Source organism: Aspergillus wentii (assembly GCF_001890725.1).
Source record: "Aspergillus wentii DTO 134E9 unplaced genomic scaffold ASPWEscaffold_3, whole genome shotgun sequence".
NCBI lineage: Eukaryota > Fungi > Ascomycota > Eurotiomycetes > Eurotiales > Aspergillaceae > Aspergillus > Aspergillus wentii.
The window spans coordinates 2563712-2578741 of record NW_024467834.1 but is presented as its reverse complement, the minus strand read 5'-3'; the positions used below and the strand labels follow the sequence as shown (position 1 = coordinate 2578741).

The following is a 15030-nucleotide window of genomic DNA, read 5'->3' as shown; positions in this document are numbered from 1 at the left end:
TCTCCCTCATGATTTCTAAGTCAAATTATTTCACTAAAGCTGGACTGGAGATGCGGGATTCATGCGGTCCGCACGACTTCCGCATTTCTTCCGGCAGAGAGAAGAACAGAACGCATTCGATATAATTCTAGGGCTTCATGGGATGAGTATTAAAATAATGGACGTGTCTCTCTTGCCTAGTCTCAGTGAGAATGAGAATTCCCCGGGACAGCGTCAAGATGGATAACATGACAGGCAACCGAACAGAGAAGCAACAGCAACCACCAGACAGCGACGAGGATCAAGACTTCTGCCAGAAACCAATCTTCTATCAAAATCTTACCTTTGAGACTGAACTCCCATCTCCATCAGTGCCGGTCGATGAAATCGCCAGCATCCCTCCTCCGCCCAACTTGACCAAGCTGGACTTCCCGTACGACTGGTCTCCAACACACAAAGCGTTCATCACAGGCGTCTCATGTATATCGACGCTGTTCTCTTCATTTGCTGCTAGCTGCTACAGCCCTGGAGTAACACACATGACAGCAGAGTGGCATGTGAGCCAAGTGGCAGTTCTCGTTGGCATCACCACCTTCACTTCTGGCTTCGCGGTTGGGCCAATGTTTCTCGCACCCTTTTCCGAGATCAATGGCAGGAAGCCGGTGTTTGTGGCTACAGCGATATTGTTTGCGGTCTGTCAGTTGTGCTGCTCAGTAACCAGGTCGTTTCCAGGGTAAGATGATTGATCACTTCTGCCGCCCAATATATGTATGCTAACCGCACCATATATAGAATGTTAGTTGCTCGGTTCTTCGCTGGCGTAGGTGGTTCTACCTTCTCGACAATGGTAGGAGGAATCGTTTCAGATATCTACCTCGCTCGCGATCGAAACACTCCCATGGCACTCTTCTCTTGGGCTGCTCTGTTCGGAACTGGATTGGGTCCATTGGTATGCGGCTTCATTGCAGAATATACAACATGGCGCTGGATATTCTATGTGCAGATAATCACTGGAGGGATGATTTCCCTGGCTGTCATCCTCTTCTTCAGGGAAACTCGCGCACCTGTTGTTCTCCGGGCGAGAGCAGAGAGACTCAACAAGTGGTATGAGGAGCTTGAGTCCAAAGGATACTACGGTGTGAATTGGGCACAGCAAGACGTGGAAAACAAAGTACCAGAAGGCACTATTGCACCTGAGAAACAGGTCATTCGCCTCCGGTGGAAGATAGCAGCAGACGAAGAACGAGCAAATCTGAGCACGATGCTTCGGACCTCCCTCCTTCGACCCTTTCAACTGCTCTTCACTGAGCCAGTAGTGTTTTTCTTTGCTTTATGGGCTGCTTTTGCCTGGTCAGTGCTGTATATCAACCTGTCCGTGATTCCGCTGGTCTTCGAGAGCGCCTATGGCTTCTCTCTATCTAAATCCGATGCTATATTCACGGCTTCCTGCACAGGTAGCACCCTAGCCTTGTTCATTTCCATCTATCAGGAACACCTCGCAAGCACGAAATGGCAAAAAGGAAAATGGAACTCGGTCCCCGAACATCGACTGTATTTTAGCTGTTTGGAAGGCATTTGTCTCCCCATCGGGCTCTTCCTATTCGGATGGTCGTCGCATTACCAAGTACACTGGGTTGTTCCCGCGATAGCGCTGGGGATCGCAACCCTAGGCATTTTCTCAATCTACCTGGCCGTGTTCAATTATCTCACCGATACCTACCATCGGTACGCCAGTTCAGCACTCGCGGCTCAGAGTTTCTGTCGGAATATGCTAGGGGGTATCTTTCCGCTAGTTTCGACGCAGATGTTTGATAATCTTTCCTTTGGACCTGCGGCCAGTCTTCTAGGTGGGATTGCAACTGCTTTGGCGCTGGTGCCGTGGGTTTTGGTCTTTTTTGGGCCTCAAATCAGGGCGAAGAGTAAGCTGGCGAAAGAGATTATGGATTGATTTTTGCGGCATACTGAAGTATTTGGGATATCGTTATGCCTATTAGAGATTAGAGTAGATCATAGAGGGACCACATTTTATCAGATCAAATCGAGTAGATCAATTCAATATGAAGATGGAGTCGATCGATTACTGTTTAAAGCAAACATGACAGAATATGATATGTACGATGGCCATTTCTATCAATTATTCTAATACACATAAAAGCCTTGGCCTTGAGCTGTCCCATGGTATCGCAGCTCAATTCTCAGTGTGGTAAAAAGGAATACATCAAACAGCTTTTTTTCAGAACTCCAAACAGAGAAATAATGGAATCAAACACACAGTGTCAATGGTCATGGCCTAGAACTTTCCCTTGCTGGCCGCTCTCTTACTCTTTCCGGGCCTCTTCGCGCCACCCTTTGCGCCGGCCTTCATCTTCTTCGAAGAGAAGCCGCTCATGTCTCCACTGGAAACGGCATCACCACTCTTAGCAAATCGCTTCTTTCCACCAAATCCAAACTTCTGGTCCTTCTTTTGGCGCTTCGATTTGGGCTCGCCGTCGCGTCCACGCTTGCGGCTCTCGGGTTTGTTAGCTTCGTCAATGGCGACATCAAACATGTCACCGGCGTCATCTGTAGGGGCAGAGGTATCGGCCTTGCGCTCTGTATAAAAGGTTCGTCAGTAAAAAACTCAGTCCATCATATATTGGTGGCGGTGAAAACGCACTCTTCTTCAACTCGTTAATCTTGTCGAGTGTCTCGCGCTTCTCCTTGTTTCTCTGCTGCAACTTGGCAACCTGAACTTGCTTGCCGAACTTCTTAAGATCACGCTGCTTGCGGGCCTCTGCAGAAGCCTTCTTGGCAGCGGCCTCGTCAAACAGCTTCTTCTTAATTCTACCCATGTGTTCGTCGTCCTTGACCATCTCTGCAAAATAGTCACCAGGTCGGGTGAAGGGGACGCCTTCCTTCTTCAACAGACCACGCGCAGTCGAGGCAGCCGACTGGCAGACCTTGTAGAAAGCCAGTTCGCGGTTCAAGTCATCGTTGGGGTCGGGGATGTCAATTTCGTCTTTCGAAACCAGAGATTGATGCTCTGAAAACGGTGTCTGAGAGGTGATGAAGGAGATGCGCTTGATGGAGTTGTTGATGGCGGCAGAGTTGTTGATTGTGAGACGCTGGTGGGGGACCACATCCTCTCGTTCGTCGTCGGACAGATCAGAGAGGGGAATATCTTCCTCCTCATCTTCCTCTTCCTCCTCTTCTTCTTCCTCGTCGTCATCGTCACCCTCATCCTGGTAGTCCTCGTCTACCTCCTCATCGTCACTATCACTCTTGTTGTCTTCCTTTGTGACGGCTTCGGTGGACTCGCGCTTCTTGGACTTGGCGGCCTTTGAGTCGGGCTTCTGTTCAACCTTCACATAATTTTATGTTAGCAATTGCTCTCTTATTTTTCTCTCAGCACTCTCTGAGCTTACCTCTTTCTTCTCTTCAGTCTTGTCACCCTCCTCGGTCTTTTCAACGCCAGCCTTTTCCTGCTTAGCAGCTTTCTTCTTCTCCGCAGCCTTGACTAGCTTCTTCTGCTTTTCGGCCGCATAATCTCTGCCCTTGTGGTCATCAAGGGCCTGAAGGAGCTTGCTGCGCTTAACCATTTTGCCTTGAAATCAACACAGACACGGGGGAAAATGTGAAGAAATATAAGCGTGGTTAACTGCGTCGTGCAAACCGCCTGCGGACTTTGAGATCCAGAAAGCAACGGGAATTTTTTTTGGGATGGCGCTAGTCCGGTCCCGGTTAGCGCACACGATAAGGCGGGACTAACCCTGATATGGCTAGCGGATGTCGGTGATCCGGGATTACAGTTGATCCTCGGTGTTCTTATCTCGTTTATGTACGCCGTTTCCCCGTATACAAACACGAGGAACTGACTGCATGGTCGACATCATAATTGACTTGTTCAATTTGTTTGCTGCTGGAGAACTGTCTCGACTGGTTTATATACAACCTACATTTCAACGCCATAATGTCAGACAATAACGGATCTCCGCTTTCCAAGAGTACCCCTCCGGGTGATTCTCTCCAGTCGCAGCAGGTGCGTGGCACTCCGCACTCCACTCCAAAAAGACGAATACAGGGACCAATCTAACAAGAATACCTACAGAACACAGATGCGCAGGGAGAGCTTACAGCAGCGGTCGACGATCTCCTAGATCAACTACAGCACAAGTTCGATAATGTGTCAAGAGAGATGTTTGGGAAATGTTTGTGCCCAAATCGGGTTCCTTTGGGTGTCGCATACTAATTTTCTTCTTCTTTACATAGTGGACGACATGGCAAGACGGCTTGATGAGCTGGAAGCTTCCTTGACAGTTGCGGGCGACACGACAGCAGCGAGCCCGACAAAGTGATATCCCCATCCCGTCGTCGTGCGAGAATCATTGTCCATATCGAGCATTCTTGGGTTTGCGGAGTTATTGGTTTGATTATAATAAGCGTTTGCATAGGCTGGAAGTTTTTTTTCTGGCATACCACTTTCCAGTTGGTTTGCCGTGTTGTCCAGTCTCCTAGACATGCTTTGAGATACCCTGCGGAGAAGTAAATATAGGAGGATTGATCGCATTATATACGAATGAGCAGTTGTATCCATTGGCAATCTCTTCATATTGTATTCGTTGTTTTCTGATATTCATACAACGGGTGGACCTAATCAAATGTCCGAAATCATTCAGTTTGGACATAAAGTCCTTGTTATCTTTTCACATAAACATAACTTATCCCCTTCTAACCAACTGTTTTTGTACTTATAATCTACAACTCGTCCTTGCCCTTGTCAGCTTCCTTGTCTCCACCGAACTGGCGGAGGATGTTGCTGCGGGACACAATGTCATCGATCTTCTCCGGAGCCGAGCCACCCTTGCTCAAGATCTTACGGAGACGAGCAAACTCCTTGGTGGCATAGCCCTCGTTCTGGCTGAGCTTGTCAGCAACCTTGACGTAGTACTCAGCGTACTTGTCCTGGACACCCTTGACAGCCTTCTTGGCCTCACCAGCGAGCTCCTTGAAGCTGCCAGACGAGAGATACTTGGTGACCAGAGCGTCAAGGCTGGGGATGGTACCAGCCTTGCCATCCAGACCACCGCCGACGGTGCGGTGGGTGCCGGCCTTGCTGTTGACGAAATCGACAAGAGCCTGCTCCGAACGAGCACCCTGGTAGGGCTCGGCTTCCTTGGAGCCCTTGGGGAAGAACTTGATTGTGGGGTAGCCGGTGACACCTTGCTCTCTAGCGGTGGCTTTGGCGTTCTCGGCTTCAGCATCGACCTTGGCGATGACGACGTTAGGTTCGAGGACGAAGTCGTTGGCAAGGGTCTCCCAGACAGGGGCGAGGGTCTTGCAATCTATTTTCAAAGTAATTAGCAACTAAAGTTCCCAGGATAAACAGTAAGGAAACTTACGTCCACACCAAGGCGCAGTGAAAGCAACCAAAACATCCTTCTCACCACCAATAGTAGACTTGAAAGAAGAGTCGGTCAACATCTCAACCTTGCTAGGTTCCTTCTTAGGACCACGGGGCTTGATGCCAGTCTTCTCAGTGATGAACGCAGCCAAAGACTCCAGGTCGCGACCACCCTTGTACTCCTCAGGCTTGTCACTCTTGCCATCAAACCACTTCAAAGTAGGGAATCCCTGGATACCGAATCGCTTGCCCAGGTCACGGTTGGCGTCCGCATCGACCTTGCCGACAGTCACCTTGTCCTCGGCGTAGGCGAAGACCTGCGCGAGCTCATCGTACACGGGTGCAAGGTTCTTGCAGTGGCCGCACCAGGGGGCGAAGAATTCCACAAGAGCGGGCTTGCCGGACTTGAGGACGACGTTGTCGAAGTTCTTGGGGATCAGATCGATCACGGCTGAGCCGGCGCTGGCGATGCCGACCAGCAGCGTGAGGCAGCTCACGAGCAGGAAGCTCAAACGAGCCATGTTTTTTGTGGATATCGTGGTGTCGCCAATAGGGAGAGGAAGATTGAATCTGAATTGATGGATTTTAGATTCAGGACCAACAGGAGAAAGGATGAATTAGCCCTGTGATTCGGTTGGGGAGGTTGGATGTTGACGGTGCAAGAGCCGCCACAAGAGCTCCGGTGATCGTCGGCGATTAAGGCGGATTTATCAGCGGGTCCGAAGAGGACACTTGGTATCTATATTCTAGACGGAATTGCTACACCAACCATCGACATTTACGATATTAAAAACCAAGGATGGCTAGAAGGTATCTCATCGGTCCCCTTGTCATTCCTACTGATACAGGTTCATGTAAAAGTTGCCGAACGGCCAGGTGGACTTGTGCTTCACCACCGCTGACACGGCGATCTTTCGTAGATTGAGCTTGTCGTCACTGCCACTACCGTCTCTCAGTCAACCAGCTGTTAGTGGTGTCCCACATTTTAATATCCTTGACCTCTTTTCCAGCATTCTGCGTTCCCTTGTAGACCTGAGACGGAATAAGCATCAGTATATGTATCGTGAAGGTCGTCTGGAAGAACTCACCGCATCCCAAAGCTTGAATGCCATGTCGAGGTTGCCAGTAAAGCTATCGCTGTGTTGGAACCAATCCTTGCCCTTGGTCTTCACCTCTGCTCGCGCCTCTGGCGAGGTTGGGTTAGCCTGGAGAGGCAGGTCATCGAGATATGTGCGCACGGCAATTCCCAGACCGCAGTCATGGTCGTCGATAAACGGAAGTCTAGAAATGATGTTAGAAATGCTTACTTCGCTTAGACTCGGCGTACTTACTTAGCACTCAACTCGCTCCAGTCCTTTCGGTCTCTCTCTACTTCACCACTGAGGAGAAGTCCAGCCAGGACCACTTCGATCAGGTTTCGTAGTGTAGAGCGGACTTCAGATATCAAAGAACGGTAGCAGAGCAGCTGTCTGCTGAGGGGACCGGAGTATCCGATGCTCTTGTGTTGTAACTTGCCAATACAGGCGACGCGTGAGACCAGCATGTTGAAGCTCTTATCCTCATCTAATATAGATGTCAGCTTTACGTTTCAGCACACAATAAGGAGCGGGATCATACCAGATCCTCTCATCGGACCCCCCGAGACGTGAGAGAACCACTGCTTGGAATTGAGAAGTCCGAAGCGGAGCATCTCAATGGCGAGGAAAGTAGCTTCTTCGAGTCCATCGGCCGGGTCTAAGACAGAGAGTGCTTGCTCGAGGCATACACCCCACTGGGTAAGCTGATGCTTCTCGTTAATGTAACCCCGAAGTTGTAGGAATCGCCAGAAAACGTTGGACAAGATTTCATCCTGTGAAGATAATATCTTGAAATGGTCAGCAAGAGCCTATCGTGTTGTCATAACTGGTACATACGGGAGAGTCTTTTCCAGCAAAAGATTTGGATACAAAGTCCGTATCCTTCAAACTCTGGACGGCAAACTTAAATGGTCCACAGGATTCCTATCCAGCGGTCAGGTCAGGTTGTTACTTTTTGGGTAGAACATGGCTTGAACAAACCTGCAGCTTCTTGATTCCCTCTGGAAGAGCCCCAGAGTTGATCTTCCAAGATTGGATGGTTTCTTTTACGGAAGGGAGGGTTTTGAGGTTGATTGATTTGTCTGACTTTTCATCAAACCAAGTGCGCACGTTGATCACCTTGGTCTGGTAGAACCTGTGGAGGGAGTTCGAAAGCAGACAGATAGACTGGGTCCGAATGGGTGTGAGAGAGTCGCCTGCGATTTGACGATAGATCTCCGTGTCTTCCGAACCCAGAGGCAAGGAAATCAGGACTTCACCAGATGTGAGATAGTTAGGAACGTCCGATCCCAGAACTCCCTTGGACAGATAGAAGTAGAGCTCTTCCGGGAGTCGTTGGCCGATAAGTTCATGCATGTCAGAAGAGGTGTGTTCTGCATCCATGGGACCAACTTTTCCGTCCACATCAATGAAAACATGGTGCATCACAGTCATAAACGCCCGCTTGTAACGATCCGAGTATTGGAGGTCCTGCATGCGACGGTCCTCTTCAAACTGAGCGCACAGGGCCAGAGCGTTTCTTCCAGCGGCGTTGAACATTGGCAAGGCATCGCGAATGTTCGGTCCCTTTCCAGGGAAAGCTGGGTTGTCGAAAGGTGGGAAAGAGCTCAAGAACGAGGAGCCGAGAAGCAAGCCGAATTCCACGAATTGCTCATTCGATAGTCTACCCAACTCCTCCAGACAGGTCTGTTTTGTAATCCAGAAGAACTGCGCGGGTTCGATGTCAATGCGAGTGATCAACTTATCAATGTCAAACAACAGAGCTTCAGACGGTCCGAAGACAGCATCGATCAGAGGGTTCGGGCCTTTGGTGAGGTAGGACAGCTATCAAAGTTATACGATCAGCCATTGGGTACAACAGAAACCAATCAAGGGATCTCTCACCTGGGCTGCGGCGCTATAGGGAGCCACAATAGAATCGACGCCATTCTGGTGAAGGATACGCTGCAAGAACCGGTAGAGAGACTCTGGCCGCGGAGTGCCTGGGTAGACCTATGGTCAGCGCATGCGGAGCGGGGTTCTCCAAGAAGGGGAGAACAGAGGATCACAGAAACCATACCAGCGCCGCTGAATGCATCCACCACCCGGTCTGCCTGTTGTTGATCGTAGAGGTCCCAAGCTTGCTCAAAGGCCCGTACTGATTCGGGCTGCTGCAGGTGGGGTCGTTGGTTCTTTTTGCCAAAGTCGAGGCCATTGAAGACGAAAACACAAGCCACGCCCAAGTTCTTGAAAGCCTGCAGTTCTTTCTCAATGTTGCTCTTCAGTGCGAATGGGAAACCGCCCAATGCGACCAGGAGAGGCTCCCGGGTTGAATGGTGGAGGAGGTGTTGGGAGATGTAGTGCGACGCATCGATACCGACGACAGCCCCTTTGAGGGCGGAGAGGGGGAGGGACTGAGTACGGGCAGCGGCCCATTCATCCAATGGACGGACTATTCATGATAAATCTCAAGGTTAGTGTTGAATTCAAAATGCAGGAACAGCAGCTAGTTATCTTACTCGGCATGGTTGAGAGCTGGAGCTGTGTCACGGAGGCTAAAGGCGCGGGCAGCGGAGCCAGCTGGGCATGGAGAGCCCGGGAGAGAGAGGGGGGAGAGGAAGAAAGAAAAAGGAGTAGAGAAATAGACAGGAGGAGGGAAGAAGATGAAGTTCCTTGGAACCCTCGTGAAAATCACAGAGTCGACGTCGCGTTGCTGAAGCACGAGTTGGGCAATCTTGCAACTCCCGGGGAGCGGAGATCAGTGGCTCCGATGGATGGCGGTGTTGTTTGTTGCTTTGTTGTACATCAATGACGATGAATATATCATTATACTGGTCATTCTGATTTTTATATTATATGTTAATTATTTACTGGAGATATATGTTTATTACTATTTAGTTTTGTCTCAACTTTGAGTTGGAGGTAGAACGAGGGAGCTCCAATATAAATATTCATAAACATCGAGGATATAAACAGCACGTCACCATCACTTTTTCGATAGATCACACACTGGATACTTATGTATATCTAATTATATAACAGTTTATCTAGACCATCTTGATGATTATAGCTTCAATTGTCTTCTTAGTTAAAGGCATCAGTTTTGTTGATAGAGGGGCACATCAAACCCCACCATAGCCGAGTGCAACATGCCACTGATGACAAGTTAGGGATGGCATAAATAGAGAATCATACTTTCAAGCTGGAAATAAAATAGAATAGTCTATTCAGAAGAGCAACTGATAGGCAGTACCAGAATAGATCAGAATGAATGTCATATACTAAGTAGGTAGCGTCCAGATCGTCTATTTCGCCAATTCTTCTCATCGCAGATACGCGATGACCCGCTTTTCAATCCATGAAATCTAACGGGTCGCTGGGGATGTCTAGCATCAGATATCGTCGTATCGAGACAGACGGCGATCCAGTCGATTTGTTGCATTCATCTTAGCATCATTGCACGACTCCATCTGTCGCGTCGTTCCGATCCTTAGCTCTCGTGACCCTGATATATCTATCTACAACCTCTCCCCAACAACGTTTTCCCTTTTAATCTTCGCTCCCTCACCTTAATAGCTATACCAGCACCTCGGCAATTAGTTCAGTTCAAAATGTCAGAATCAGCTGCTCCCATCCAACTCCCCGTCATTGACATCTCCAATCCCAATGACCCCGCCGTGGGGAAGGCGATGCTCGATGCGGCCGCCAAATACGGCTTTTTGTATGTGAACAGCAAAGGAACCGACTTTACCGTGGGGGATATCGAAAAGGCGTTTGGTCTGGTATGCTCTCGTTATAATATAAGAATCTAAGACTTGAAGCTGTTCTAACTCTTCATAGTCGAGGAAGTTTTTTGCCTCGCCTACAGAGGAAAAGGCGACATGTACTATCGAGCCGAATGTTTGTCTCACCATCATCTACCTCGTCTCAATGATACAGGCTGATAAATTAGAACCGTGGATGGTCAGGAATGCATGTGGAAACACTCGATCCGGAGAATCAGCGGGTATGTTGAATATCCCAATTTGGATGAACACTGGCTAATGATGTCTACAGACCGGCGACTTTAAAGAGTGAGTCTATCCCATCAGAAGCATGAATTCACTCACTCATTCACAGCCAGAGCCATGAACTTTGGCGAGTTCAAAGATGGCAAAGCCCAACAACCTCTCCCTCCCTCGTTGGCTCCCCACGAGTCCGAGATCAAAGACTTTTCCTCTCTTTGCATCAAGACCTGCGATAGAATCTTGAACCTCCTAGCCCTTGGCCTTGAGGTAAGCAGTGATCCATCCTAAAATCTACATTGATGCATACTAACACCCACAGATCGACCACGACTTCTTCACATCCCGCCACGACCCCCAGAAAGGCGACTCAGGCTCCATCCTCCGCTACCTCTACTATCCCTCCATCTTCTCCCCAGCCACATCATCCTACAAACACGACAAGGATGTCCGCGCCGGCGCCCACTCCGACTACGGCAGCGTCACCCTCCTCTTCCAGCGCCCAGGACAACCAGGCCTCGAGATCCTAACCCCAGAAGAAACCTGGGCCCCCGTCCCCGTCCAACCAGCCAACACCCAAAACGAAGACGACAACAGCGCCTTCCCCTTCCCGCCCATCCTCGTCAACATCGGCGATCTACTCAGCTACTGGACCGACGGGCTCCTCCGCTCAACCGTGCACAGAGTCGTCTTCCCGCTCTCCGAGCAGCGCAGCCCGAACCCCCAGGACCGGTACAGCATTGCGTACTTCTGTCACCCGCTGGATAAGACCGAGCTGGTGCCTGTCCCTAGCAAGGTCGTCGCTGCTTACCGTGAGCAGAGAAAGGGCGAGGACGTCAAGGTCGGGTTTGGGGGTGGTGCGGGTTATCTGGCGCCTGGAAAGAGACCTCTGACGGCTCATGAGCATTTGATGTCGAGGTTGTCTGCGACGTATGGGTTTTGATGAGTCGTAGTTATTTTACTGCCATATCTTGTTAAACTAGTATATAGTTATAAACTATGGAGTACTTTATCTACTTTATAAAACCTTATCGACCTGCCATCGTAAGCCGTAACCCCACGCCCTGAACTGACATAACCCAACCCAACCCTCCTGATTAAAATGATGAATCTCTCTCACATGCTTAACACCCATAATATTCATCCAATATATAAGCGAGAATTCCACGCTCGGATATGTAACTCAAACCCTAAAAACCCATCTACCCGCCCAGCCCCAACCTCTCTTACCCTTGGGGGTGTGTAGTAAGTGTAGTAAGCACTAACCAACCACTCACATCCGATCTGCATTGCTTACATCCATCTGAGCACAGATCGGCTATTACGATGTGGTCATGCGTATGCGTGGTTTTCTTCGGGGTTTGAGTTTGAGATCTGCGTGCGCTGAGTAGGACTCGTACATAGATGTCTTTTGACGGGGGCGGGCGTTATCGCGTGGCTCGTCCCGGGCCTTATGGTTACCTATTTCCCTTACTATTTCGTACAAGTCTTGCCTAGAAGATACGAGATACAACACGGGCTGTGTTTTCTTTTACATAGAGTTAAAAGGCGAATAGTCGAAGGCTGTTTATAATTCAGTCTACCATATAAGAAAGGTAGGTGATAAACCCCGCGCACAACCCCGCATGCACGAATGCAGGGAGGGTTTCTGTGATCTCCCCGCATGAGAGAGCTCAACTTTGACCGGCCCTGTAACCGGTTCTCTGTCCAAAGGGATTGAAGAAGATCTTAGATTGTCTGTGCTTGCAGACTGTATGATGTCACTTTTGTAGGTCATCTTGGCGAGTCACAAGGGTATGGCATCTTGAATGTAACATAGGTAGATCAGGCAGTGTATCAAGTTGATTTCTACAATACCTATGCTTAAGAACACAAGGCCTATTCAGCCTGATGCATTGAAAACAGATACATGCCGATGGAAATACAATCATTGGAAACCAAACGGACAAGTTAGGCCAAGGAATGAAGATCGGTAGACAGTAAGGACACAGATGAGATGTTGGAAGGAAACTCGTCAGATTAAGAAATGTAGCTGGAGCGCAACAGACGCAAAGACATGAGATCCAAAGAAAAGTGTAGTATATTCATGACCGCTAGTGGTAAACATACGGGCTTTATGCCCAGCGTAATGGAACAAAAAACAAAAGTCTGCAGATAAATAGACAACATACAAAAGGTATCTTTGGATTGAATAGAAACGCCGCCAGGTTCTGAAATGCCATGCACGGGTAGATGTGAAACCTTGAAAATAAAAAGGGAATAAAGAAAAAGCGACTGCAAACATGTGGCAGATATGACGCTATGCAATCCAATATGCATTATGAATATTAAAAAATCCTGTCCGTTCATATCATGGTGTGGTGTGGCACCAGTGACGGTGATAAACCCACGCAGCCTTTTGGCAATCTTTGCTGCAGTACTTGGTGCGGCGGCAACGACGGCATTTGGCAAACTGTCGCTGGAACTCTTCCCACTTGCCGCACTTGTAGTATGCGCACTGGCGAATGCCCCCTCGCGATTCGTCCTTACGGCAAAGATTCCTCATCACGACACACGCCCAGTACTGCATGTCCTTGGAGTGGTGTCGAACAGTGAACTTCTCAACCAGTGGGAAGATGTTCACGTCGTCAGGCAGTAGGTACTCGTCTTCCTCCTCGGGGGGCTCAATTGGCGAGCTGGCGTTTTCATCCAGCATGTGAAGTTCACGGTCAATCTTGAGCTTAGGGACGAGGTGTGAGTTTTGGAAGTAAGAGCGGAGGTTGCAGTATTTGGAGACGTAAGCCAATAGCTGGAGGGACATCAGGACATCTTCATCACGGGGCATCGCCATCAAGACACCTTGAGCGGGCGTTGCAGATCGGTCGCGGAAGTAGAGAGCGTAGGGGCTGGGAACAAGAGTAGGGGAGTTGGCGTTGTTGGCAGCCTGCGTAGGTGACAGGCCCAATCCACCGTTGGTCTGTGTAGTGTCATTGTTGATCATGCTTCCGTCCACGGTGGAGCGGTGCGTGATGTTGAACGTCTCTGGGTCCTGCCCGTCAGACGGATCCGAGACCGTCAGGCCATGGGTATTGGAAACGTCATCCAACATTGCCTGGCGATCACCATCATCGTCAATCTCCATCCGGTTGGGAAGTCCAACAATAGGGTCGGCTGTCTCCCCAGAGTTGTTCTCATCACCCATCGTAGAAGAGCCTTCTCCATTTCCGTCATCTGATTCACCCGAGGCGGATTGCTGTTGAAGAAGTGCAGGACGTTGTCTGGCCACAGCGGCATGTGCGGTGCTCCGTGGTTGCACAGGGCCGCTGGGAGTAGTAGGTGAATCGGGTTGAGATGTAAATCCTGTCTGCAAACCAGGAAGCATGCTGGGGAGGCGCTCAGTGTCACGCACAGGTCGCAGACCAAACCCATCAGCGGTGTCCATCGATGGCACGCCTGTGGCGAGGGGCTGCATCGCTCTGTGACGGTGGCCTGCGGCCTGATATCTGACATCATTAGATCGATGATTGTGAATATCCTGGTTAAATGTGCTTCGTTCGGGAGGCGATGTCACGGGCATGCGAGGGGAAGATGTGACATCCACAACGTTGGTATCGGCGAGATGGTTTTCCTGGAAAAAGGGTTGGGGGATTTCGATGCTGGGAGGAGGAGCCTGGCGGCGAGAGGTGCGTTGTTCAATGTTGGAGGACTGTTCAAGGAAAGATGGACGCCCTGAGGCATCGGTGGTGGGAACAGGCTTGGAGTGCCTGGACGAGTGCCGTTGAGTTTCTGAATCGGCCCGGGCCCGCGCCTTGTCCACGACCTTGATGTAGTTGTCGAGAATGGTCGCAATGACAGGCACCATATCGGCTTCCACGACTCTTGTCCTTACGCCCTCTGAGCCCCGCACACCAATGTTGACGACACACTGAAAGGCGAGGCTCCATTTCCACATCTCCATCAAGTCCCTACTCCGGCCCTCCTTGAGGATGCATACCAGTCTCTCGATGCCGCCATCGACGGTCAGGATATCCCGGATCCGAGCAGAGGATGTGGTGAGATATGCGAGATGGTTGAGGGAGTTTATGAGGGGCAAGGTCGATGTGCAGTCGAGGGCACGGCGATCATAGAGCGTCGTAGTGATGTTGACAGAGGCCTTGTTCACATTGGGGATGCTAAAGTTGACCTCTCTCATGATGGGCGAGATTAAAAAATCAATGCGTTTCGTAAAATAAAATGACCGTTAGATGAGAATCAGGGAGATGGGATCCCAGATGGAGGAGAGTATGGGAGGGGGTCGCAGCGGTTTCTTTTCCAACCCCTAACCAGATTGCCAGTTCGGGAGGGGGGCAAACGTGACCCAAGAGGGAGAAAAGGGAAAGGGGAAAAAGGGTATCAAGAAGGCCGTGTCGTCTATTTCCAAGGCATGAAGTAAAAAAAATGAGATGAGATGCGAACGAAAGAATGCAGGCGAGGTGATGGAGAGGAGGATGAAGAAGAAGAACAGGCGCTGAGGCGATGTGAAAGGGAGGTTTGGTTTGCTGGAGCCAAGACCGGGAACCGTCAGAGCCTGAGTGGTAGCCCACGATGATTCACTGAGCGAACACAACCGAAGAGGGCAGAAGACGGGGGTCGA

General features: G+C 49.9%; 7 protein-coding genes across 7 annotated transcripts; 3 read left to right on the top strand and 4 right to left on the bottom strand.

The window, feature by feature from the left end:
• Positions 1–218: 218 nt before the first annotated feature.
• On the top strand, positions 219–1927 carry ASPWEDRAFT_170761 (MFS transporter; the record flags this gene model as incomplete). Its single annotated transcript, XM_040830673.1, has 2 exons — positions 219–712; positions 772–1927. 2 exons carry the CDS (start codon positions 219–221, stop codon positions 1925–1927), a joined length of 1650 nt encoding a protein of 549 aa, XP_040690952.1.
• A 112-nt stretch (positions 1928–2039) lies between these two features.
• On the bottom strand, positions 2040–3636 carry ASPWEDRAFT_38954 (EBP2 family rRNA-processing protein). Its single transcript, XM_040834996.1, has 3 exons — positions 3384–3636; positions 2636–3320; positions 2040–2571 (listed from the first exon to the last, which is right to left on the bottom strand). The coding sequence occupies exons 1-3, from the start codon at positions 3555–3557 to the stop codon at positions 2270–2272; spliced, it is 1161 nt and encodes a 386-aa protein (XP_040690951.1). The 5' UTR covers positions 3558–3636; the 3' UTR covers positions 2040–2269.
• Positions 3637–3928: 292 nt separating this feature from the next.
• ASPWEDRAFT_170759 (heat shock factor-binding 1 family protein) lies at positions 3929–4313 on the top strand (the record flags this gene model as incomplete). The annotated part of the gene is made up of 3 exons (XM_040830672.1): positions 3929–3997; positions 4067–4166; positions 4228–4313. 3 exons carry the CDS (start codon positions 3929–3931, stop codon positions 4311–4313), a joined length of 255 nt encoding a protein of 84 aa, XP_040690950.1.
• Positions 4314–4713: 400 nt separating this feature from the next.
• On the bottom strand, positions 4714–5880 carry ASPWEDRAFT_109127 (uncharacterized protein; the record flags this gene model as incomplete). Its single annotated transcript, XM_040828055.1, has 2 exons — positions 4714–5300; positions 5358–5880. The coding sequence occupies 2 exons, from the start codon at positions 5878–5880 to the stop codon at positions 4714–4716; spliced, it is 1110 nt and encodes a 369-aa protein (XP_040690949.1).
• A 142-nt stretch (positions 5881–6022) lies between these two features.
• On the bottom strand, positions 6023–9219 carry ASPWEDRAFT_446958 (MKT1 family protein). Its single transcript, XM_040836326.1, has 8 exons — positions 8934–9219; positions 8495–8866; positions 8320–8417; positions 7417–8259; positions 7273–7359; positions 6977–7223; positions 6691–6922; positions 6023–6640 (listed from the first exon to the last, which is right to left on the bottom strand). Exons 1-8 carry the CDS (start codon positions 8938–8940, stop codon positions 6409–6411), a joined length of 2118 nt encoding a protein of 705 aa, XP_040690948.1. The 5' UTR covers positions 8941–9219; the 3' UTR covers positions 6023–6408.
• A 540-nt stretch (positions 9220–9759) lies between these two features.
• On the top strand, positions 9760–11442 carry ASPWEDRAFT_38950 (putative oxidoreductase, 2OG-Fe(II) oxygenase family). Its single transcript, XM_040834995.1, has 6 exons — positions 9760–10196; positions 10255–10314; positions 10367–10420; positions 10471–10487; positions 10538–10688; positions 10741–11442. The coding sequence occupies exons 1-6, from the start codon at positions 10026–10028 to the stop codon at positions 11359–11361; spliced, it is 1074 nt and encodes a 357-aa protein (XP_040690947.1). The 5' UTR covers positions 9760–10025; the 3' UTR covers positions 11362–11442.
• A 1326-nt stretch (positions 11443–12768) lies between these two features.
• Positions 12769–14589, bottom strand: samB (MYND-type zinc finger protein MUB1; the record flags this gene model as incomplete). Its single annotated transcript, XM_040827882.1, has 1 exon — positions 12769–14589. One exon carries the CDS (start codon positions 14587–14589, stop codon positions 12769–12771), a length of 1821 nt encoding a protein of 606 aa, XP_040690946.1.
• Between the last annotated feature and the right edge of the window lie 441 nt (positions 14590–15030).